Source organism: Sinocyclocheilus rhinocerous, unplaced genomic scaffold, assembly GCF_001515625.1.
Source record: "Sinocyclocheilus rhinocerous isolate Xijiao unplaced genomic scaffold, SAMN03320098_v1.1 scaffold1050, whole genome shotgun sequence".
NCBI lineage: Eukaryota > Metazoa > Chordata > Actinopteri > Cypriniformes > Cyprinidae > Sinocyclocheilus > Sinocyclocheilus rhinocerous.
The window spans coordinates 498,075-522,821 of record NW_015651629.1 but is presented as its reverse complement, the minus strand read 5'-3'; the positions used below and the strand labels follow the sequence as shown (position 1 = coordinate 522,821).

Sequence of the window (24,747 nt, the reverse complement as noted above, 5' to 3'; positions counted from 1 at the left end):
ATATTTGGGTTTAATATGTCACAGTTTACTTTATTTTGCTATCCTCACTTACATAAATGAACTATAGTGTCCTGCACCCACTAGTAAAAAAAATATAAAAAAATTATATCTGCTGTCTGAATAATTTTTCGGTTTGACTGTGTATAGTGAAATTGATTGGTTCACATTTTCACCCCGTTCACTTGTGGTGTCTTGCAAAAAACTACATTTATAAAAAAACCTTGATTATTGTAAAGTTCAAAATCCCACTTCAAGTCGTTGATTGACAGTCGATTCTCTTGTCTTCTCAGGGAGCGTTAACGTACTTCGCCCTGATAAGGTTTCGTCAGGGCGTTGCAGACGTGACCCAGAACTACGCCGATCCGCCAGCGGACCCCACTTCACCATATCCCACCACCTACACACCACCCACATATCCGTCCTTCCAGAACACCGGTCCAGACATCTTCCAGCAGCCGCCCATCGCACCGAACCCTGACCCATCCGGCCAGAGCAGCTACCAGCCGCCTGTCTACTGACCCCTGACCTGCACAGAAACCTGAAACACGACACCAGGTCACGTGACGCCGCAGGCAGCCAATAGGAGACTGTTTGGCATTTAACATGTGGCCTTAAAGGGATAGTTCACCCAAACTCTCTATATTCTGAAGGTATTTACTGAGGGGTTTGTTCATACATCATTTGCCTGATTTTATATATTTATTCCTAAAAACAGCTGAAAATGTATTTTTTTTTTTTTTTCTGGCTGTTGACAGTATTTTCTGAATTATGGAGTGATGTTTTGCTTCCATAACTTGTCTCCTTTCATACTAGTGGGAAAAAGCATCTAAAATACACATTTAAATGTTTATTTGATGACACTTTATTTTTTGTGTCTGTAAATATCAATTACAATGCAATTCTTTAAAGTCGCTTAAAATCGTTTTCTCAAAATGAGTTTTTTCTCCACTTCAGCAGCACTTACAAACATCAAAACTTACAGTTTTATTGCTATTTATATTCTGAAGGATTTTACTGAGGGGTTTGTTCATATATCATTAACACTGATTTATACAACATTTTATTCTTAAAACATGGTGAACATATATTTACTTTTTGTCTGCTGACAGTATTTTGATTTATGGAGTGATAAAAAGAGAAATACATAATCCCCTCTGTAAAAAACTTCAGAATATAGATGGGAATAAAACTGTAAGTTTTGGTGTATTTAAGTGCTGCTGAAGTGGAGAAACTCATGGCCTTTAAAGATATATACATTGTAGGGCTGTGCAATATATCGAAATATCGCAAATGTACATATCACAATATGCATATCGCAAAATGAAAATTCTGTCATTAATTACTCATGTCGTTCCAAACCCGTAAGACCTTCGTTCATCTTCGGAACACAAATTAAGATATTTCTGATGAAATCCGAGAGCTCTCAGACCCTGCTATAGACAGCAACGCAACTGAAATGTTCCCAGGTCCAGAAACGTAGCAAGGACATCGTTAAAACTGTCCATGTGACATCAGAGGCTCAACTTAAATTTTGCGAAGCTACGAGAATACTTTTTGTGCACAAAGAAAACAAAAATAATTACTTTATTCAACAATTCTTCTCCCCCGAGTTACGTCTTCCGCCATTTTGGAGAGTACCCCAAGTACGTAATCGACGTAATCAGCGTTGTTTACGTTCGGAGGAGAAGGCGCGTGCATGAACGTAATCTGCGTAATCAGCGTTGTTTACGCTTAGGGGAAAGCGTGCGGATGCATTGTGATACTCTCTAAAATGGAGGAAGACGTAACTCGAATTGTTGAATAAAGTCATTATTTTTGTTTTCTTTGCACACAAAGTATTCTCGTAGCTTCCCAAAACTGAAGTTGAGCCTCTGATGTCACATGGACTGTTTTAACGATGTCCTTGCAACGTTTCTGGACCTGGGAACATTTCAGTTGTGTTGCTGTCTATAGGAGGGTCTGAGAGCTCTCGGATTTCATCAGAAATATCTTATTTGTGTTCCAAAGATGAACGAAGGTCTCACGGGTTTGGAACGACATGAGTAATTAATGACAGAATTTTCAATTTGGGGTGAACTAACCCTTTAAATGTGTAAATATTGTTTTCTTACGTGGCTGTAGATGAGTTCAGATTTGCACTGATGAGCTGGAATAAAACGTTAAGTTATTGTGGAGCAGGTCTGTCGCTCACACTGGAATCACAGCAGCGCTTGTGTGTTTTGTTAACGTTTTCCCAGCTGAATGAGTAGGAATGTGGCGGAAACAAAAAGAGCCCATTGACCCCGTTTACTAATCGTGTTAGTGAATGAAGAGCTGGTGCGATTCACTGTAGAAATGCGGCAGAGTTACCAGATTACATGTTTAAACATCCAGTCAAGCTGCGATGGAGGTTGTAAATGAGGCTTTTATATGCTTCCAGATCTGAAAACATCTGATTTAATGTGGAAAAAACTGATTTCTTGTGTGGCTAGATCTGGTTTTGTTAGTGTCTCTCAATGTGAAAACATTCACTGATCCACATAAGCACACTGTGATGCTGATCTGTGGTGCTGTTTGATTCGTTTTTCTGGTTTATACAACATACAACATTGATTTGATTAAGTGTATTAATCCATTACACGTTCATACATGAGTATTTAAAAAAATAATCATTTCAGAAATTAATTGAATTATTTCCAATGTTTGTTTGATTTGCAGTTTGCTTAATGGGTTTAGCATTAGCTTTTTGTGCATCTTCAGATTACAGATTAGAAGTTTTTTTGTTGTTGTCTCAGTTTTCTCTTTAAGTGCAGCTAAAAACAAAAACAATGGTTTGTATTCTAAATAAAAAATAAATAAATGCAACCCCTTGGATATGAAATCTCATTTTTAGACATCTGTGAACAGGGTTTTTGTGAGTCTTGAAAAGTCTTAACCCTCTGGCCTTCTTGGGTCATTTTTGACCGAAAAATTTAATATTTTGAAATTTTAAAAATCTTAGCTTCAGATGACACTTGGTGACTTTTGTCACATTAGCAATATGAATACACACAAAAAATCACGGACATGATTCGGATATGTTAAAGGGTCAAAAAAAAAAAATAGTCACACTTGACTTCTTTGCGGTCAAAAATGACTGACATAGGAAATTAATGGGAAATACGAAAAAATGTTAATTTCTGTTCTGTTTTATTAACATTTTTGAATTACATTGAATAAAATATTAATTACAAAATGTTTGTATAAAGTGTTTTGAATTATCACTATCCATTCCTTATTTTGTTAGATTTTTTAATGATCAAATACTGAGTAACAAAAATGCTTTCTATGTGTTCCCTTTCTAACAAGATTTTAATGTTTGACTGTAATCATAATGTGAAACCTGATACTTATCTAACCAAAAATATCTAAACCTTGACAAAAAGTAGTCTTTTAGAATGTCTAGATATATATCTAAATGCAAAACCTAAAAAAAATGAAGAAATTATGTCTAAAAAAACTACGGGAATCCAAAAACCTCTGTATATATCTATTAGGTTACGCAACATTACACAAGTTTTTATTTTTTAATGCCTCTAGATGGCCCAATTCTCACTTCAAAAAATTTATTTTAAATGCCTTAAATTTTAATTTGAAATATTGCATTTATTAAAAAATAGTAAATAAATTAAAAAAATTATTCTAATAGAGAAAATAGCTCATTAAAATTGTATAAATATTGCATAGTATCATAAAATTCCCTCAAAATCAATAATAATCAAGTGAAATATAAGTAATATAATCAAATGATATACAAGTGCTATAACAAGTCTCAGTAAGCTTAACATAGTACACATAGCAAGATTTTTTTAAATATAATAAATAGAAAACAGATAGAAAAAGAATAGAGCAAGCTGGTGTTAGAGGTCTTTTTGCTTTAGTTAATTGTATAATAAATGAAAATTAAACTTTCTGCTTTAATTAAAAGCAGATTCATAGTCATGGCATTAAAGTTTGCATGCATTACCAAAAAATATTAATGTCTTCTTCAGCATTTTTGTTTTCCAGTACTAAACATCCTCAAATCAAGATACATTTACTTGAAATGCAAACGTAAAATGAAGTGAGTTTATGCTTAAAACAAGAACAAATGATCTGTCAGTGTGTAAAGAAAACTTGTTTTTCCTTTTAACCAAGTTGATTTTTCCTGAGACCATTAGCAGATATTAGTTTCAATCATAAACTCACTTCATTTTGATCAATTTTAACAGAAAGCAAGACTTGTGCGTTTCTCATCTAGTCGTCCAACGAACCCAGCATTTGTATGTTACAACTATTTTCGGCTCTTTGACGAATGACTTTTTATCCGGTCTTCAGCTAAATGCATGAATGTAAAATATTTCTGTTGTAACATGCACACGAAAAGCAACACTGAAAAACCAAAATCACTTTATTTACTCTCATTTTAATCATCATACATCACTGGTTGGCAGTTTTCCATGGTGTCAGCTGGTTGTTCGGTTACACAATTATAAATTAGTCTAAAATAGTTTAAATTAAAACGTGTACAAATGATCGACTCATTTTTAAACTGAAAATACAAACACACCATATTCTGCTGGACCCACTTTAAACTAAGGAGTTAAAGTTATATATACACACACACACACACACACAGAGAGAGAAATCAACAGCAAAAAAGGCATTAAAAAATGCAAATATCAAAATTCTCACTCTAGTGAGTTAAGTGTAGTAACAGTGTTACTGTAACACTGCAAAAAATGATTTTCTTCCTTAGTATTTTTGTCGTTTTCTAGTATCAATGTCTACAAATTCTGGAATTAAGATGCATTTACTTGACAAGTAAAATGACTGTTTTCTGGTAAAAAACAAAAAATTTTGTTAGTTTTTGCTTAAAACAAGCAAAAATATCTGCCAATGGGGTAAGAAAAATAACCTTAAGAATTTTTCTTAGCCCTTTGACATATATTTTGCTTGTTTTAAGCAAAAACTAACACATTTTTTTCTTCAAAAAGTCATTTTAATTGTCAAGTAAATTCAAGTTTATACTAGAAAACAAGACAAAACTACTAAGGAAGAAAATATTTTCTGTAGTGGTACGACTGATGTGTTATTCTCATAAATGAAGGGAAGTGAAGAGTTTTCGTGGAGCGCTTTGATTGGGCTGTTTTCCTGACATCACATGCGGCGGCGTCTCCTCTCTCTGCGGATCGCAGTTCTCTTTACACGCCACGAGACCTCCGTAACACGCTCGGCACACTGCGTGATACTTATCAGCGCCGCCGATCACCTCCACCTGAGCAAACCAAACACAAGACGCCGTGAGGTTTCACTTCTGCTGACAGGATGAGGATGTGACGCGGAGCACAAGTAAAGCTCAGCGTGTGTTTGTCCAGATGGAGATATTTTTGTCCTCACCTCTTGTTCAGCGCCGAGTCTTTTGGTGTAAGCGGCTTCTTTGAAGCACTGCATGCAGACGGCGTTCAGCTTGACCACGCTCTCCGCTAGAGGCACCAGATTCAGGATATTACCGAAGGCCTGCAGACACAAGGGTCGAAGGTCATCAACACTGCTCAATATTTATACAAACATTTAAATATATTCATATTTATATAAGGGTCAAATACGTTAAGATGTCCACATCAAAAGAAATGTATTTCATAAAAAGTGATTTTATGTCCATAGAAAGCACATTAAATGCAAATAAAGTGTCTACTTTTAAGGTTTCAAATAAGTTTTTGGAGAATAAAATGTTACAATTTGGTTGAAATAATGTTACATTGTCATTCAGTGTAACACTTATATTTATGTAAAAATCCTAACATGCTTATTCTGACGTGTACATATTAAAATATATTAAAGAATAAGAGAGCATATTACATTTTATTGTGTTTTAAATGAGTAAAAAGTTTCAAATAAGTTTTTGGAGAATAAAATGTTAAAATTTGGTTGAAATAATGTTACATTGTCATTCAGTGTAACACAATATTTATGTAAAAATTCAAACAACATGTTTATTCTGATGTGTACATATTAAAATATATAAAAGAATAAGGGAGCATATTAAATTTGATTGTGTTTTAAATGAGTAAAGATTCTTACTGACAAATGGGCAAAATCTAGGATAGTGGCACATTTAAAAAAATGTAAAATTACAGCTAATTAGTATTTGGGGTGAAAGATTAGTCTTTTAATGTGTCATAAATTGATTTTTGTTGTAAATATGCCTGACAAGATTGTTACACTGAATGAAGTTTTAGTGGCTCTCTTCTGTAAATCAGGGGAAAATGTATATTTATTTTTTGCTCTGAAAAACAAAAACAAAATTGCAATTAAATTAAACAGAAAACTTTTACATTTTGGGGGGGGGAGACGGACGGACATAAATTTAAAGCAGTATTACACTTGTTGTTTTTATGCTTAAACCCTTTTTCGTCTTTGACCCATAAATATATACATATTATATAAACAAATAAAAATAACTATTATAAACAATGTTTTTTTATAAATTATTAATGTATTTATGTAAATGTATACGAATATACATCTACAAATATACATTTATATATACAAAAATCTATATAAATGCTATATATAATTTTGTAGAAATACTTCTATACATAATTATGTGTACTTAACTTATATAAATACTATTCATTATACATTTTAAGAAATATAGATTACATACTCCTGTACATATGTGTGTGTGTAGTAGTATATTTTTATTTAATGCAGTGTCAGCATCAAAGGCTATTTTCATGGCAAAAGCGATTCAAAAATACAAATATAACAATACAATAAAAACCAGCAACAAACAAGTTATATTACACATACTACAAGTATATATTACACAATTTGGTTTGAACACATTTATATAAATATATCAATTAATAATGTAAATGTGTATATATAGAAATATTTATATAAACAAATATTTGTATAAACATTATAGAATTTTGTAGAAATATTTACATAATTGTGTATTTGTGTAAATATAAGTATATATAAACTTGTAGAAATATTAATATAAATAGTACTCATGTAAATATATTTACATGTGTGTATGTAACAAACACATCTATAAAATAAGCAAATTGTATAAATATGTATTAATATTTATATAAATAAGCAAATATTTATTTATTGTTATATAATTTTGTAGAAACCTATATAATTATGCATGTATTTACATAAATATTTACTTAAACCCATTTATATAGATATGCAAATAAATAATTGTTTATAAATATAAATTTTATGAATTTATATAAAATGGGGTAAAGAAAAACACAACCCAGATCTCTCATAATCGCACCTTTCTCTGGAAGGTTCCATCAAGTGCTGCTACTACGATGGTTTTTCCCATGTTGGCCATTTCCTCACAGAACTCAACTGTGTCTGGAAACTGCAAAAGCCAAACATCTCAATTAATAATCGGGACATTGTAATGCATAAAGTGAGCTGGATAATGACTGAAGCGAGTGGAACGGAAACATACAAACTGTCCCTCGTCGATGCCGATGACGCAGGCCTGCAGCGCCAGAGTCCGGACGTCTCGCAGACAGCTGGCAGGAACGGCCTCCATCGTGCTCCTGCAGCACAAACACACCAACCCCTCAGATAACAACACGTAACACACACACTCTCACAAACACTCACTCACTCACACAAACACTCACATACATACACACTCACTCACAAACACTCACTCACAGACTCACACACACTCACTCACTCTCTCTCACAAACACTCACTCACAGACTCACACACACACTCACTCACTCTCTCACACTCACTCACACACACACTCACTCTCTCACACACACACTCTCTCACACACACACTCCCTCACACCCTCTCATACACACACTCACTCTCTCACACACACACACACACTCTCTCACACACACTCACTCTCTCACACACACTCACTCTCTCACACACACTCACTCTCACACTCACTCACAAACACTCACACACATTCACTCTCTCACTCACACTCACTCTCTCACACACACACTCTCACACACACACACACACACACACACACACACACACACTCTCACTCTCACTCTCACACACACTCACTCTCTCACACACACACCAGCTGCTCTCTTACATGTCATGCGTGGCCATCCCCGTCTGAGAGTAGCGCATGTCTTTGGCGTATTTGACGAGAAGACAGGAATACTGAGCCACCTGAAACCTCCGCACGCGCCTCATCAGTTCAGTGCTGAACACACACACACACACATATTCATAATGCAATCAACACAATAATCCAGCTGATTTTATGATAACCTAATGATATGCATCAGAAAATGTGACATTAGTGCTGCTGCCTGGAGTCTCAAAGAGCCCTGATATCAGACTGACAGGAGTGCATGACATATTTTTGTTCATTTTGATTGATTTACTGTATTTTTCAGCAATGTGACCCCAAATAATGTCGTTCATACCCATGACTTTTCTGAAGAGTTAACCCAATTAACAAAAATGTTCTAAGAACGTCTGGCTAATGTTACAGTTACGTTATGAAAACATTATTTCAGAATGCTCTCAGAACAAACAAATGTTAAAAAAAAAACTTTTCTTGGTTATGAAACATTAAGTGAACATTACATTTGACAATTTTTGCAAACGTGACAGGAAACTTATTTTTTTTAAACTAGTTCGTATTAACGTTTATAAAAAGTTAGGTGAACGTCTAACTAACATGTTTTTGGAAAACGTTACATGAACAAATAATGCTAACATTTTGAGAACGTTTTAAAGAGCAGATAACCTTGAACGAGCGTTTATTTAACGTTAGTGGAAGAATGTTTGTTCATAACCTTAGCAGAACGTTTCCTGTTAGCTGTCTTTCATCATAAACCAAGTCCTCGGTGTTGTCAGTCGATTGTCTAACTAACTATCAACTTTAGAAAACTTTTATAGTGTTTACATAAAGAGTACTGATGGTTTCTAGCAACATTAGAGTCAATAAACCGATTTTCGCGCTAATTCCGCGTTGTCTTTGTGAACAACGTAACCGTTCTCGCACCAAACAACTGTATTTGGCGCCATTCGCTGAACCAAAACGCTGTTTTTACAGTTTATATCTTCATATTTCATAACATAACATAGCATAGGCGTACTGATGATTTTTCTTCATCCTCACCTTTTTCCTGAAAACATCGGTCCGAAAATAACCTGAGAGGATGACGAAGAGAGATTTATTATTGACATTTACAAAAGCCAATCCACAACAAAACCTAAAAATACCACCCTCGCTTTTCTAAAATATGCATATTATCTAAATATTATCTGCACATTAATATTGAGATAGTATCTGCTCACTAATCTGTACGACATAAATCTTCATCACTAACTTAATTGACATCACAGTTACCTGAATCTGTCCTCGTGTCTTCCGTGGGGAATTTGGTAAAAACTTCGCTACATTCAAGCAATCCATGTCTATTGTTTATGATTTATTTCTGACTATATCACATATAGTTGGACTTACAGAAAGATTTGAACATCGCGCCAGCGCCAGCGCCAGTGTGTCCTTTTATAGTAGCTGTGTCGTCACATCCCTCTGGACCAATCAGAATCGAGGCCGCGCGCAGCCGCGTTGATCTATAAAAGAACCGATCAGTCATTTTTTAAAATTTTTATTAATGCCAAGGTACCAAAGATAAAAGATAAAATATTAATATATATTTAGTAAATTCACTCGTCAAAATCCTTTATTTATTGTTTTTAAAAAACAGTATATCCAAACTATTTCACTTTCCAAGAATCTTAAAGCTGTTAAATTGATTTAATCTTTTTAATTTAATTTGTTCAAGTTTTCGTTTTGGGTATTATTTATTTATTGTTATATGCATGTATAAATGGTGCTTTGCGTGTAACAGCAGTGCGTTTATAAATCACTGACGTCACCGCGGCGGAAGTTCGAAGGGAAATCACGCACGCGGGAATGTGACACAAAACTTTTTTTTTTTTTTTCTAAATATTGTTAGCTTTTAATACCCACCGATCCAGCACAACTCTGTTATTAAATTAATCAAACAAACTGTTAACTATAGTTATGTCCATATCTATGCGGTTAACAGAATGACGCGTCGCGCATCACGTGACTTCCGCATTGCGTTTTAAAACTCTTAATTATTGACTGTGTGTCAACAACACTTGAGCTTCTCTCACTTGTGCTGTTTCAAAGGTCTCTAGTGCAGCAGAGAATATCATCATGAGCGACTGGAGGAAAATGAACAAAGACGTGAGTGTTTGACTGTCAAATTAATGATTATTTATCAAATACACAACACTAGAGTTTTGAAGAAGTGATTCTCGATTATGAAATGTGTTCATAAACTGCTAAACATTCGTTCTGGCACGTATAAGTGAGATATTTGATATATATATATTTTTTTTATTTATTAATAATAATTAAAAAGCATTTATGACAAGCAACTAAACTGCGTAGGAAGGAGGAAACTTGCTATATGTGACCTAAAAACTATTTACATGCTATACTTGGGATTTGAAAACTAGCTCACTATTAACTGAATGTGAGTATATACTTATTATAAACTGCAGTATATAGTTATTATTAAACAGTATGCAAGAATAAATGTTTCAGACATTGTTTTGATATGACTTGAAGTGTTTTATATTTTTATTTAAATTTTAGTTACATTTTTGTGTGTTTTTGTCATTTTTATTAGTTTTAGTTTTTATGGCTATATGTTTTTTATTACGTTTTAGTTTATTTAGTTTTTGTAATTTCATTACTTCAAATTAAAAATGTGAGAAAGAGAAATATTGCTTGAGCAACTAGCTGAAATAAATATTTTTATAATTATTTTATTTCAGCTAAAGTGTATTTTATTTCAAGTAATGATTTTTTTAAAATTATAATTTACCCTGGATATGATCTCACTGCTATGCATGTTTAATTTTATTTGTATTTTTAATTAATAACATTGTGTATATTTATTTGTTCTATATATTAATATAAAATATTTTACATTTTTTATTAATTTTTAATATTTTATTTTGAAATTTAAATATAAATAAATAAATAGATAGTATATAATAGTATTCTACATTATGTGCACTGTTTTATTCTGCACAAAATTGGTCCAAAATAATAAATCATCCTAGTATTGCATGCATACAGATAATTTGTATGTTGCATACTGCAGAAATAGTGAGTGTGGTGTGCTATTCCGTCATGTAAGTGTGCTGTAAGGACAGTGTCTCTCCAGCAGATGCCGCTGTGTGTTTGTTTATCTGTGCACTGAGGGTTTCTGGGTAAATGCGTGCCCGTCTGTGTTGTTTTTGACAGGAGCTGGAGCATCAGTTCTCTCCCAGCAGCTGGTCACACAGGATGTCCGCCGATGACGTGATCAGAGCCCATGTGGCCGCTCTCAAAGCAGGTGTGTGTGTGAGTGTGAGTGAGTGAGAGAGTGTGTGTGTGAGAGAGTGTGTGATTTCATTCATGAAACAGGGAAATAGCTCATCTTCATCCAGATACACTGCAAGAAAGACAGAAAGTAGATTATAAATGAGCTTTGAGCATGTGACCTATATCTGTGAGTCGCTCACTGGGATTGTGTGTGTGCTCTGTGGTGTTTGCATGAGCATGTGCAGTGACACTGAAATCAGAAGTGTGTGTGTGTGTGTGTGTGTGTGTGTGCAGGCACAGAGAAAGCTCGGTCCGTCACTCAGACTTTGCTGGACGTCCCGTACGGTGATGGTGACGGAGAGAAGCTGGACGTTTATGTTCCCAGCAGCTCTAGACCAGGTGCGCATGAGAACTGATTATAATGAGTCTCTAATTATCTAATAAACCTCAAAAAAATGAATTCTATTTGGAACTTAAATCTATTTTTTAAGACAATTAAGTCTATTTTAGGACCATTAAAATTTGAAGCATTGGCAGCGACAGTGGCATCTATTGTGCATTATTAAAAATATGTATTAAAATACACACACACACACACATATTTATATATATACACACACACACACACACACATATTTATATATTTATACACACACACATTAATAAATCAGCAATTCTCTGTAATTTTTCTATCCAGAAAACTGAACTGAAAATAGGTGTACTTTACAATTTAAATTAAATTCATTTTTATATTAAAATAATAATAATATAACATTACTATATATTAATAAAAATGAGAAGAATCAAAATAATGAAATAAAAATTATATTTCAGAAATTAAGTCTTTAGAAAAAAAATAAATAATAATAATAATTAAGCCTGTTTTAAGCCATTAAGATTTGCAGTATTATAATGACAATTAAGTGCATTTATTGTGCATTATTATAAATATGTAATAAAATGCAATAAATAAATCAGCAATTCTCTGTGCATTCTATTTTCTTTCTATTCAGTACTGAAAACAGTCAAGAATTGTATGCATACAGGTGTACTTTTATTTAAAAAATATATTAAATGTTATTACAAACTATTTTCTTTTATGTAACACTTCTGTATGTTTTTTGTGAGATTTGCTCATTGTAGATCATTTAGATGTTTAATTTCTGTCTGCTAAAGCTTGTAAAGTTCCGTCTGCTGTTGAATACAAAGCTCTGGTGTGTTTTTCTGTCATCAGCGGCTCATTGCTGACTGATTGACCATGTGATGTGTTTCAGACGTGCCGCTGGTCATTTACTTTCATGGAGGATACTGGCAGTTCCTCAGGTCTGATCCTCATTTTTCTCTTCATTTCTATGTCCAGGGACATTTTCATGTGATTTCCAAATCAAATATCAGTGTCAGAGACAGCAGAGCTTCACATTTGCATTGAGACTCACAACAGTGGCATGTTGTGTAATATAATAATCAGCATAAAGGCCTTGAGAATGAGAGTTGTGACTGTGAATTAAAATGCTATTTATTTATTTATTTAAAGCTCAGGTGTGCTGTGCTTGTTTGTAGGGCTTATTAAATAAAAATATTAAACACTGTAAAAAAAAAAAAAAAAAGTGTTTAGGAAAAATAATTACAGCTGAAAATGTTAAAATGAACAGAATAATGAATAGACAAAATAATTATAGTTAATAGAATAATGAATAGACAAAATAATTAGTTAATAGAATAATGAATAGACAAAATAATTATAGTTAATAGAATAATGAATAGACAAAATAATTAGTTAATAGAATAATGAATAGACAAAATAATTATAGTTAATAGAATAATGAATAGAAAAAATAATTATAGTTAATAGAATAATGAATAGAAAAAAACTAAAATAAAAAACTATATAGACATACAGTGGGTACGGAAAGTATTCAGACCCCCTTAAATTTTTCACTCTTTGTTATATTGCAGCCATTTGCTAAAATCATTTAAGTTAATTTTTTTTCCTCATTAATGTACACAGAGCACCCCATATTGACAGAAAAACACAGAATTGTTGACATTTTTGCAGATTTAAGAGGATCTGCAAGGAGGAATGGCAGAGGATCCCCAAGTCCAGGTGTGAAAAACTTGTTGCATCAAAAAGACTCATGGCTGTATTAGATCAAGAGGGTGCTTCTACTAAATACTGAGCATTTTTCAGTTTTTCTTTTTTAATAAATTTGCAAAAATGTCAACAATTCTGTGTTTTTCTGTCAATATGGGGTGCTGTGTGTACATTAATGAGGAAAAAAAATTAACTTAAATGATTTTAGCAAATGGCTGCAATATAACAAAGAGTGAAAAATTTAAGGGGGTCTGAATACTTTCCGTACCCACTGTACATAAAAATGACAAAAATATACAAGAAAATGACTAAAATGTAATTAATAAACTTAAAATGAAAAAAAAAAAACATTTTTGTTTCTTAAAAATAAAATAAACAATTAATAATATAAAATTTTTTTTTTAGAAAACCTAAGCTTATTTTTATTTCAGCTAGTTAAATTAAAAATTATTAAAATTGGAAAAAAAATGGAAGAAGACGAAAACATACAACAAAATTACTAGAACTTAAATAACTAATAAACTTAAAATGAAAAGTGGAAAAAACAACTTTTTTTTTTAACTGGAATTTAAAAAAAAAAAAAAAAAAATAAAATAAAACAAAACAAGAAAAAATGGAACCTATTTTTATTTCAGCTAGTTAGCAACATTTCAACATTTCTCATTTTCGATAGGTTTATCTCAAAAGTACTAAAATTTATAAAATCTATATAGACATTAAAAAAACAAAAAACACCTAAAATTAATAAAAATGACAAACATATGCACCAGAATTACTACAACTTAAATGACTAATAAACTGTCTTTTCTCATTTTGCTCAGTTTAATTTAAAGTACAAAAATAACTAAAGGTAAAACTGAAATAAAAATTATATAAGCATTTTTTTTTAAGTAATTAAATAAAAATGATAAAATTCCCCAATAAAATTACTAAAATGAAAACGGAAAATGTAAAAATGAAAAACGAATTGATAATGTTAATGAACACTGTAATAAGACCTGAATAATAACCCATGCTCTGGTTACAGTAAGAACGAGTCTGGGTTTCTAGCCGTGCCATTGGTCCAGAGGGGTGTGGTCGTGGTTGCCGTGGGTTACAGCGTCGCTCCTAAAGGTACAGCCCACAGAGAGGATAACGGGGAGTGTCCGACTCTGCGAGTGTGTTGTTTATGTGTGTTTATGTTGGTTTATTTAGGGGATATGGATCTGATGGTGTCACAGGTGCGCAGGAGCGTGGTGTCTGTCGTCCAGCAGTATTCACACATCAGGTCTGTTCATATGTGAGGTGAGGTGGCTGATGGGATATCTGTGCTTCATGGCGTCTCTCTGTCGCTCTGCAGTGGTCTTTATCTGTGCGGTCATTCGGCAGGAGCTCATCTGGCCGCTATGGTTCTGTCCACCGACTGGACACAGTACGACATATCACCGCAAATCAAAGGTACATCTGCTTTAAAAACACTCCTGCTCTTAATCTGCAAGCACTTAGAATTAACCCTGTATAGCCTGACATATGAAATAATAGATTTGGTTTTTAAATGGAACAGATTTAGATGAAATATGTGACCCTGGAGCACAAAACCAGTCATAAGGGTAGATTTTTAGAAATTGAGATTTATGCGTCAGCTGAAAGCTGAATAAATAAGCTTTCTATTGATGTATGGTTTGTTAGGATAGGACAATATTTGGCCGAGATACAACTATTTGAAAATCAGGAATCTGAGGGTGCAAAAAAATCAAAATACTGAGAAAATCATCTTTAAAGTTGTTCAAATGAAGTTCTTAGCAATGCATATTACTAATCAAACATTAAGTTTTGATATATTTACGGTAGGAGATTTACAAAATATCTTCATGGAACATGATCTTTACTTAATATCCTAATGATTTTTGGCATAAAAGAAAAATGTATAATTTTGACCCATACAATGTATTGTTGGCTATTGCTACAAATATATACCTGTGCTACTTATGACTGCTTTTGTGCTCCAGGCTCACATATAAAGGAAAATCGAAAGTGTTTTGTATCATATTTGATCCATCAGGCGTTAATATAGTCTGATATAGTGAGAAAACAGCTCAGTTTTAATCAGAGACTCATTGATTTATTCTCAGGTGCGTTTCTCGTCAGCGGCATTTATGACCTGCAGCCCATTCTGTCCACCTACGTGAACGAGCCGCTGAAGATGACCGAGTGAGAGACTCATTTTTATGCAAAGTCTTTGAAAAGATGCTGCTGTTATTCTTAAAGATCAGAAAACATTCCCTAACCAGCCGCAATAACTCGGCTTTGTTACATCACGCTGTGAAGCTCCGCCCACAGTGGAATCTCATTGGTCCTGTGTATTAAACATGCTGTTATGGTTTGTTTCAAACCAAGTTAAGGATCTCAGTGATACAGCGCGAGTTTGTGTTTCAGGGAAGTGGCGATTAGGAACAGCCCCAGTCACTTCCTGCCGCAGCTCAAGCGCTCGTCCACTTCCTGTGACATCATCGTCGCCGTCGCGCAGAACGACTCGCCCGAGTTTCGCAAGCAATCGGAGGAATATTTCAAAGTACGTGTGAAATGCTTCACAGAAATCGTGACATTTACTCTCAGACGTTATTATTTATGCACGTTATCAAACACTGTATATGGAGGAATTTGTCTTTAATTTTATATTTTGAAGTCGATGTTGTTGTTGTTGTTCTAGGCTTTGGAATCTGCCGGTCTTAGAGTCTCTTTTGAAGACGTTCCCAACACGGATCACTTCAACATTATAGAGCAACTCGTCGATGAAAATTACCGTCTTACTAAGGTTAGCTGCTCATGTCAGGCCTGCATGCATTATTTAATGAAAATAACAAATTGCAAATTTTACTTACTTGCTTTATTTATTTATTTATTTACTGATAAATTGCGATTGTGGCTCAAAATGAATTTTTTTAAAGCTTCTGATTTGCTGTGCTTGTTTGGAGGGCTGCACAATTAGTGAATAAGTAGATAAATACATGCATAATACATTATTATTATTATTATTATTAATAATAACAGTATATTATAATTACTTTTAATAATAATAATAATATTTAACTATGCATTTATAATAATGCATTTAATATTTAAATATGCAACATATATTATATTAATAATAATAATAATAATAAATAAATAGAAATATTAAACCAAATAATATTTTTATTTTTAATAATAAAAATAATATTACTATTGTAACATTTCACTAATTTTCTGATATTAATATAAATATTAAATACTAATATTTAATTTAATATTCATTACAATAGGGATACTTTTATTATTATTGTAATATTTTACTGTAAAATCAACCTATATGAGAAAAATAAAAAATCTTTTTTTTAATTTACAGTACAACTGTAACAATACTAAATACAACGAATTAAATAAATTACTAATTATATGCTACTAAGTTACAACAATGCTAGTATTTATGATTGTCCTAATTTCTTTAATTTTAACTTTAAGCCTTAATTTCAGCTGGAAACCTCAGGAGGCCCTTAAAGCTTCTCTTTTGTTTACAGCCATTTCTAAATGATTTTTAATGACAGGTTTGGGAAGATGAGCTGATTATGAGCCATTGTCGTGTAAATGAACACAACGTAGTGCGTATATTTATTTAATTAAATCTTAGCCTTTGTAAATTTGCTGTTTGCACTAAGCCGTAACGTGACTTTATAGGTTTATTTTGATGAATCGTGCGGCCCAATATGTGTTACTGATCAGCGTTTCATATCTTCTAAAGCTCCTACTAAAGATGATGGGGAAAGTTGACGATCGTCAGATTACCCAGAATGCACTGCGCTGGAACAGACCTGTGAGTTGAGCTCAACGAGACCTCACTCTTTGTCCAATCAGACACTAGTATTACATGTTTTACATTATTATTATTGAGACAGCAGCAGTGTATGTCGGTACATTCAAGTTTCTACTAGAAGAAAATGACTGTAAACGTCTTTAAATGGTTATTTAAATGAAAGTGGCACACAGATGTGCCATGAATCAGTTGTTGATCATATAAAATCACATTTAAATATAGCAAATATTTAACATTTAAATGATTCGATTTGATTGATGGCACTGGAAACAACTCTCGCTCTGCATTGTTTAAGTTGCACAGATGTATTTGTTTTAGGTTTTATTGAATCGGCACAGATTAAACAGGTTTAACCCGGTTTCTTGCCCTGGTCAGACATGTTTGGTTTGTTGTTGTTAGCTAGTCAAACCGAAAGCCACTGGTTTACGCATTTTTAGCAAGGAAACTGTATGTGAATATGGTGTTTGTGTGTGTTTTGAAGCATTTCCAGTTCAATAAAATGCTGAGGAAAAAAAAAATGAACACATTCGTTGTGATTAATGTTGCTTGTTCATGTCACAGCAGGCCGGTCCAGCAGATAATGGAGATATTGTTTATAAAAAACAACACAGTCTCTGTATTGGAGGACTGGTATTATACAAAACATTAACACAAGACAAACCCACTTTTGTACTCTATGTACACTTATAATATCCATTTTAGGATCATATTACGACAAACTGTAAATACACTGCACCCAAAATTACTTGACTAGCTCATGAATATTAATTAGGTTACGCCGCCGTTCCTGCTTGGCCATCTTTCCAGTTGCGTAACCTAATTAATATTTAAAAGCGAAGTCGCACTGTGATTCTTTGATTGGCCGGCTAACTTAGCGCTCGCTTCCCGACGTCTGCTTTCAACCAATCGGCGAAACGGACGTAGCGTTGCGTAGCGTAGCGTTGCGTTTCATGGGCGGGGCTTCGCGTTACCGGTGTGTTGGCAGCCGGCGGTTCGTTTCGGTCTGAACGGCCGAGGAAACGGTGCCAGAACCGGGATGAAATACCGCCTTAACACACGATACTAAACTTCCGCATCGGACTGAGAAATACAGTAAGTATATGATGCAATTTGAAGAACATTCAGGAAATTCAGAGCGTTTCGTCTTCAGCCGCATAAAGGGTTAAATCCGGGCAAAAAACTGCCGGGAGTTACTTCAGTCTAACGTGTTTGTTATTAAAATTTAATTGTCCAAGAAAATCAATATATTATCGGCTGACTCACTAATAGCAAAAACAGAAATGTCTAAACGCTCATAAGTTTCGTTTATAACAGTGTAAAAGTCGTATGGATGCGAGGTTAATATTGAAAAAACTCTGAATTAATGTATTAATAATAATACGTTGAGAAGGGACAAACATTAAGAAGGCTCAAATCCTCCAGAATGGCTATTTGTGAGGAGAATATGCTGTGTGTGTGTGTTTGTGAGTGAATTGTATAAATAAAGCTGCGCGTGTCTGCCGGAGTTTCCGCGCATGCGCAGACCGGGGCACTTCCGGCTGTTAAAGTTAAAGCATGATGATGATGATGATGATGATTTAAAGCGGCTTTGGTTGAACTCTCCCACTGCGGTAATTCAATAGCATTAATACTCCGAGATGCTCTGAGTGACAAGCATTAAAGCATGTTCATGCTGACTTGCAGTTAAAGTTAAGTGTTATTAACTTATTATTAATAGTATGAACAAATGCATCAAGGGTTGCAAGATTTACAGACCCAAAGATTTTGTTAGCAACGCTTTATAATAACTATCTAACATTACTGCAACATGAAATAATCATCTATATATAACATGCATGCATATAAATTTCATATGACTGAATTATTAATAAATGAATATATCATACACATAATGAATTAATTATATATCATTCTAATTATACTGGATTAATTAAATAAATAATAACTACACTAATATAGTGCATTTGTTTGTTAATTAACAGCTACTGATCTGATAGTATAATAGAGTATATAAAGTATTAGCAGAATATTATAGTTTTACTAGTATGTTTCTAGTTGAACTCTGTCCGCTGCTCTCGTCTGAATGGATCAGACAGAAAGAGATCTGCATGTTTAGTCTCGTTTGCAATCATTTGCCAAACAAATCAGCTTTTCTTCGAGAGAAACCTGACCGCAGACTCACACACAAAAACAGTCGGTAGAATTCATTATTAGTCTTTAATCTGCGGGTCGGTCCTGAGCACAAATAAACCCTTAATGCCTGGTTTCACGTTTCTGACGGTATTATGGCTTTAGAGAAGAAATGCGGTGTTGAGAAGTGTTTAATGTGGTTTATAGCCGTAACCTCAGGTCTGAGTCTGAAGGTTAGTGAGTGTGCAGTAGGTTAGGGTTCAGTATTTGCCTCGTCACTGCGGCTCAGTGATCTCAGAAGATGATGACTGAGGAGCGCTGGGAGAAACTGATAATAAAACACACTCGCTCTGAATGAATGAGACAAACACCACACATGAGGGCCAGAAAGAAAGGTTCGTGTTATTCCTCCGTTATTCATTACTATTCACAATTATTGAGCATGTTTGCTTAAAGGTGAAGAACCTACTCAATGTATGTTTTGCAAGGTTCCCCTTTCTGTTAAACATATTTTATTGAACACAACTTTTATGAACTCACTTAAAGAGTTATTTAGTAAAATTCTGCCAGGAAATGTTTTAGAATTTTTATCACATGCTAATGTAAAAAAATCTTGTTTGATATAACTTGTGTTTGTTTGTTGGTTTTTATTGCATTTGTTATATTTCTTTTATTGTTTTTGCCATGAAAATAGCCTTTGATGCTGACATGGGATTAAATAAATATATACATACTATATTGAGAAGGACGAGTTTAGTTGAGCTTTGGTTGAATATCTGTTGTAAAACTGATCTAAGCTTCTAATGCGAGTTTATTCTTATTTTGTAGGAAGCTAAATTATGTAGTGAAATAATTGAGTATTTTTTATTTTATTTTAATGTGGTCCAGAAGTTTGACTCTAGTAGTATAAAAACGGTTCTGTGTGTTTGCAATTTAATTACTTTTTGTTGTTATTGTTTTTAGCAACTTTTGATTTGCATAACCGTTAGAGAGAAACATTTAGCTAAAAACTGAGTATGAATTGTATCTGTTTTGCTTTTTACTCATTTATTTTGAATTGTTTGGTGAATTTTATGAATTACAAATGATTTTTGACTTATATTTAGCGTCTGTTTGTGCTGGGCTGAACTTGATGAACAATGTTAATTGTTGTATAATTGCTTATTTTGTTGGACTGGTTAGTTCACAGGTAATCTCTCTCACCTTTCACAGGTAAAGTCATGGTTGCCGTGTCAACGATTACATACATTACAAGTGTGCTGTGATTGTTTGAAGCTTCATGTGTGTCTAGTGACCTTCAGATGTTTTCCGGGTTAGATTAAAAATGATCCAGATTCTAATTTGATTAATTGTCATTTTGTAGGAAACTAGATTATTTAATGAAATAATGGACTGAGTAATTTTTTTTATGTTTATTTTATTTTATCGTAGTCCAAATGTTTGACACTAGCAGTGAAAATACTTTGGTTTTGCATGTTTTTATTTAATTACTTTTTTTATTTTTTACACATTATGATTGGCATATCCGTTTAATATGCATTTTTATCCATTTTGTGTTTATATGTACTATTTTAAAAGCTTATTTTATGAAGATTTTAGCTCATATATTAATGTGTTTCTAGTGTCTTTCAGACGTGTTTCTATGTTAAGAATGATCCAGTGTTTTCTGTTTTCTCCACATTTTTTAATTAAATCATGAGAGAGAAAATATAATTTTACTTGTATGTAATTGTATTTCTTTAATTTTTAACATTTTAATGTTACATATAGGCTATGTATAATATTAAGATAGTAATAGATATATAATAAATTACTAAATAAATTAATAAAATAAAATACAATATTAGTATCTGATCTGGTATAATATAATGTAGAAAGTATTACTATGTGTTACTAAAGGGTTTCTATGTTAAGGATGACAAAACTTCTAATGTGAATTAATTCTAATTTTTTAGGACACTCAATTATTTAATTTAATTTAATGAATACTGAGTATTTTACATACAATGTGGTCCAAAAGATCTGACACTGCTAGTGAAAATTGTTTGTTGTATTCCTCATTTGTAAGTCGCTTTGGGTAAAAGTAAATGTTAAAGGTCAGCTGTGTGTTTTATGAGGGTTTGTGTGATTAGGAGCCACAGTGGCGTGTAATTTCTTAATGAAGCATGTCGTAATGACTCAGGCAGGTTGATAAACCTGAACTCTCTCGGGATGGGATGTTTGCTGTTGTTTCAGCATCTGTTGTTTCGTTTTGTGCATGTCTGGGAGATGCTGAATGCTTTGCTGCATGGGGAAAAATGCAAACAGGTTTGGTTGTCCACCTGATTTTCATTATTTCATGGATGTGCATGCATTGTTTGGGCGTTTATTTGAAATGCATTGAGTCAATAGTTTGCTGATGTGTTTTGTGTTAGTTCAGACCAATATAAACTCAGCATGTTAATGCAGAAGTCAGTGTTTGATAGGTGACTGTTATGTGTGTTTAAGGCAAGAAACTGTTAGTAGGGTAAAGCACCATACTTCCACAGTAAGGTAAAAACGTAACACTCTACAATAATAACAGTGCATGAATAATCATCTACTAATACGTAAATTATATATTTTTTTAATATGAGCTAATGATGAGTATTAGTGCATGATTATTCATGTACTGTTATTGTAGAGTGTTACCAGTAAAATGGTATCACCATCCTGACCCAGTTGATTAATTAGAGTACATTAACGCAATTGTTTTGTATTACAAGTTTTCTGAAATGTTATGTTTAAATATGCACTCATTTTCATTCATTTCCAGAACATATATCTGAAGATTGGATAAAGCCAGATTCAAAATTCATGTTTGACTTTGTTGACATATTAGACTTAAAGGTTTTTACTGAGGGGATTTTGGATTTCTCCTTTTATCACTCCATAAATCAGAAAACACTGCCAACAGATAGGAAAAAAATTCATTTTCGCCATGTTTTTAAGAATAAAATGTTGTATAAATCAGCGTGAATTAAATATAAACAAACCCCTCAGTAAAAACCTTCAGAATATAGAGAGGAATAAAACTGTAAGTTTTGGTGAATGTAAGTGCTGCTGAAGTGAAGAAACAAACTAATTTTGAGAAAATTACTAATGAAATGTACTATAATTCATATCTATGGCAAAAACGTTTTTTTTTTTTTTCTTGCACAGTTTTAAGTCAGTTTTAAGATTTTGTTCTACTTTGCTCTCATAACATGTCTACTTTGAGACTAGAGGAAAGAAAACATCTAAAATACACATTTAAGTGTTTATTTTATTGCACTTTTTCTATTTGCGTCTGTAGATTTCAATTCCAATACATATCTTTAAAGAGTTTTTCCTCCACTTCAGCAGCACTCACATACACCAACCTTTACAGTTTTATTCCTCTCTATATTCTGAAGGTTTTTACTGTGGGGTTTGTTCATATTTCACTCACACTGATTTATACAGCATTTTTATTTCTAAAATCATGGTGAAATTGTTTTTTCTGTCTGTTGACAATATTTTCTGATTTATTGAGTGATATTTTGCTTCCACATGTTAATGGAAAGAAAACATCCAAAATACAATTTTAAGTGTTATTTTTATTACACTTTATCTATTAACATCTGTACATTTCAATGACAATTAATTTCTTTAAAGTCACTTAAAGTCGTTTTATTAAAATTAGTTTGTTTCTCCAATTCAGCAGCACTCACATACACCAAACTTTACAGTTTTATTCCTCTCTATATTCTGAAGGTTTTTAATGAGGGGTTTGTTCATATTTCACTCACACTGATTTATACAACATTTTAATCTTAAAAACATGGCAAAAATGTATTAGTTTTCTGTCTGTTGACAGTATTTTATGATTTTTGGAGTGTAAAAACCTTTGACTCCGTCAACAAAGTCAAACAAAAATTTTAAACCTGGCTTCATCCAATGTTCAGATTTATTTTCTGGGAATGTATGCAAATTAAAACTTAACATTTCAGAAAACCTGTAATACCAAATAATTGTCTTAATGTACTTATTCACCTGTGGTGTCTTGCTTTAAATCTGCACCTGCATTTGCACTTATATCCCACTCTCCAAGAGATGTTTTATTCACTTGTATTCATTCATCATCTTCTTGATTCTTCTCTTTTCCATGTCAACAGAGAGCCGTGACCCGATGCGGGTTTCCGTTCATGGTGTCTCCATGTTCTCCTCCATCACCAGCTCCATCTCCGACCCGCGTTTCCGCTTCCGATGGCGAGCCATCACGGTGGCAACCCTCCTGGCTTTGGCCGTCTTCGTGTACCTGCACCAAATGTCATCAAGCTCCACTGACAGCAAAGTTAGCGGTCAGCGCTCGTGGCGATCCAGCCGAGACGTGTCAGGCGCAGAGGTAAACAGTAACAAAGTACATTTACTTGAGTAATTTACCTTAAGTACACTTTTTGAGTATCTGTACTTTACTTGAGTATTATTTTTTCTGGAAACTTATGAATTTCACTCCACTACATTTTAATCAAAGTCCTCAAAGTAGAAAGTCGTTACTATGTAGCAGCTTTGAAAGTCAGTGGGTGATTTTTTTTCTTCTCTAAAACGTGACCTTTTTTTCCAGACAGTCTATCAGTAATCACTCTTGTAGGGCTACGTGACTAAATCCAGAAGAACAACGTCTCCAAGTCGCTTCAAGAAACCTACCTGCAAAGCTCCCTGAGAAACTCTGCTCAAGTGCACCGAGGGCAAAAGCTGCTTTAAACACAAAGGATGCCAGTTTGTTCTGTTTCTTCATGTGACTCCAGACAGACTGATGATGATCAGATCAGATCTCTGTGTGGAGCACAAAAATCTCACTGCATTATTACAATTAATGGCCAAATGAATGTTTGGAAATGTAAACTGATATTTCCCACTGACACACTACAGCAAAAGATAGAAATAACTGACTTAAAACCGTTTCTTGGCTGCTGAAAATACTAGTGTTCTAATCATTTTGGCCACCGCTGTACTTCTGTACTTTTACTTAAGTAATAATCAGTCTTTACAACTTTCACTTGTAATGGAATAATACACTATATTGCCAAAAGTATTGGCACCCCCTTCTAATGAACAGGTTTGACTGCATTAGTAATTTCCACGAGTACAAATCTTAATGTTTAAGCATATAATGATATTCTAGGGAATTGTGTGCTTCTAATTTTATAGCAACAGTTTGGACAGGACCCTTTTCTATTCTAACAATGCCTTTGTGTATAAGGCCAGGTTCAAAAAGAAATGATTGATTGAGTCAGTGTGGAAGAACTTGACTGGTCTGCAGAAAGCCAAGTCCTAATCCC

General features: G+C 33.4%; 3 protein-coding genes and 1 pseudogene across 5 annotated transcripts in view; 3 read left to right on the top strand and 1 right to left on the bottom strand.

Moving 5' to 3' along the window:
• The window catches only part of syngr2b (synaptogyrin 2b), a 10,474-nt gene extending 9,846 nt beyond the window's left edge, over nucleotides 1–628 (top strand). For both annotated transcript variants that reach the window (XM_016518694.1, XM_016518693.1), the window contains exon 4: nucleotides 291–628. In XM_016518694.1, coding sequence (XP_016374180.1) covers nucleotides 291–518 — 228 coding nt within the window. In that variant the 3' untranslated portion in view covers nucleotides 519–628. The remainder of the gene's footprint in view (nucleotides 1–290) is intronic.
• A 4,420-nt stretch (nucleotides 629–5,048) lies between these two features.
• Nucleotides 5,049–9,520, bottom strand: tk1 (thymidine kinase 1, soluble). Of its 2 annotated transcripts, XM_016518691.1 has the most exons (7): nucleotides 9,372–9,520; nucleotides 9,141–9,172; nucleotides 8,100–8,213; nucleotides 7,478–7,571; nucleotides 7,295–7,384; nucleotides 5,398–5,517; nucleotides 5,049–5,275 (listed from the first exon to the last, which is right to left on the bottom strand). In XM_016518691.1, the coding sequence occupies exons 1-7, from the start codon at nucleotides 9,435–9,437 to the stop codon at nucleotides 5,096–5,098; spliced, it is 696 nt and encodes a 231-aa protein (XP_016374177.1). In that variant the 5' UTR covers nucleotides 9,438–9,520; the 3' UTR covers nucleotides 5,049–5,095. The 2 variants fall into 2 exon arrangements, with proteins under 2 accessions (XP_016374177.1, XP_016374178.1); XM_016518692.1 differs by lacking the exon at nucleotides 9,141–9,172 and having other exon boundaries at nucleotides 9,372–9,449.
• Nucleotides 9,521–10,006: 486 nt separating this feature from the next.
• On the top strand, nucleotides 10,007–18,157 carry afmid (arylformamidase). Its single transcript, XM_016518709.1, has 11 exons — nucleotides 10,007–10,244; nucleotides 11,316–11,406; nucleotides 11,670–11,774; nucleotides 12,650–12,698; nucleotides 14,495–14,580; nucleotides 14,662–14,734; nucleotides 14,807–14,904; nucleotides 15,579–15,657; nucleotides 15,883–16,018; nucleotides 16,157–16,261; nucleotides 17,225–18,157. The coding sequence occupies exons 1-11, from the start codon at nucleotides 10,215–10,217 to the stop codon at nucleotides 17,303–17,305; spliced, it is 933 nt and encodes a 310-aa protein (XP_016374195.1). The 5' UTR covers nucleotides 10,007–10,214; the 3' UTR covers nucleotides 17,306–18,157.
• A 1,529-nt stretch (nucleotides 18,158–19,686) lies between these two features.
• Nucleotides 19,687–24,747, top strand: part of LOC107713250 (soluble calcium-activated nucleotidase 1-like) — a 9,838-nt pseudogene continuing 4,777 nt past the window's right edge.

Excerpts from the sequence above, each read along its gene's own strand:
- tk1 (XM_016518691.1), bottom strand. The coding sequence starts at position 9,437 with ATGGATTGCTTGAATGTAGCGAAGTTTTTACCAAATTCCCCACGGAAG. Across the intron at positions 9,173-9,371 it reads AGACACGAGGACAGATTCAG|GTTATTTTCGGACCGATGTT; the intron begins GTAACTGTGATG and ends TCATCCTCTCAG. Across the intron at positions 5,518-7,294 it reads ATGGAACCTTCCAGAGAAAG|GCCTTCGGTAATATCCTGAA; the intron begins GTGCGATTATGA and ends TTGTGTCTGCAG.
- afmid (XM_016518709.1), top strand. The coding sequence starts at position 10,215 with ATGAGCGACTGGAGGAAAATGAACAAAGAC. Across the intron at positions 12,699-14,494 it reads GGATACTGGCAGTTCCTCAG|TAAGAACGAGTCTGGGTTTC; the intron begins GTCTGATCCTCA and ends CTCTGGTTACAG. Across the intron at positions 14,581-14,661 it reads TTACAGCGTCGCTCCTAAAG|GGGATATGGATCTGATGGTG; the intron begins GTACAGCCCACA and ends TGGTTTATTTAG.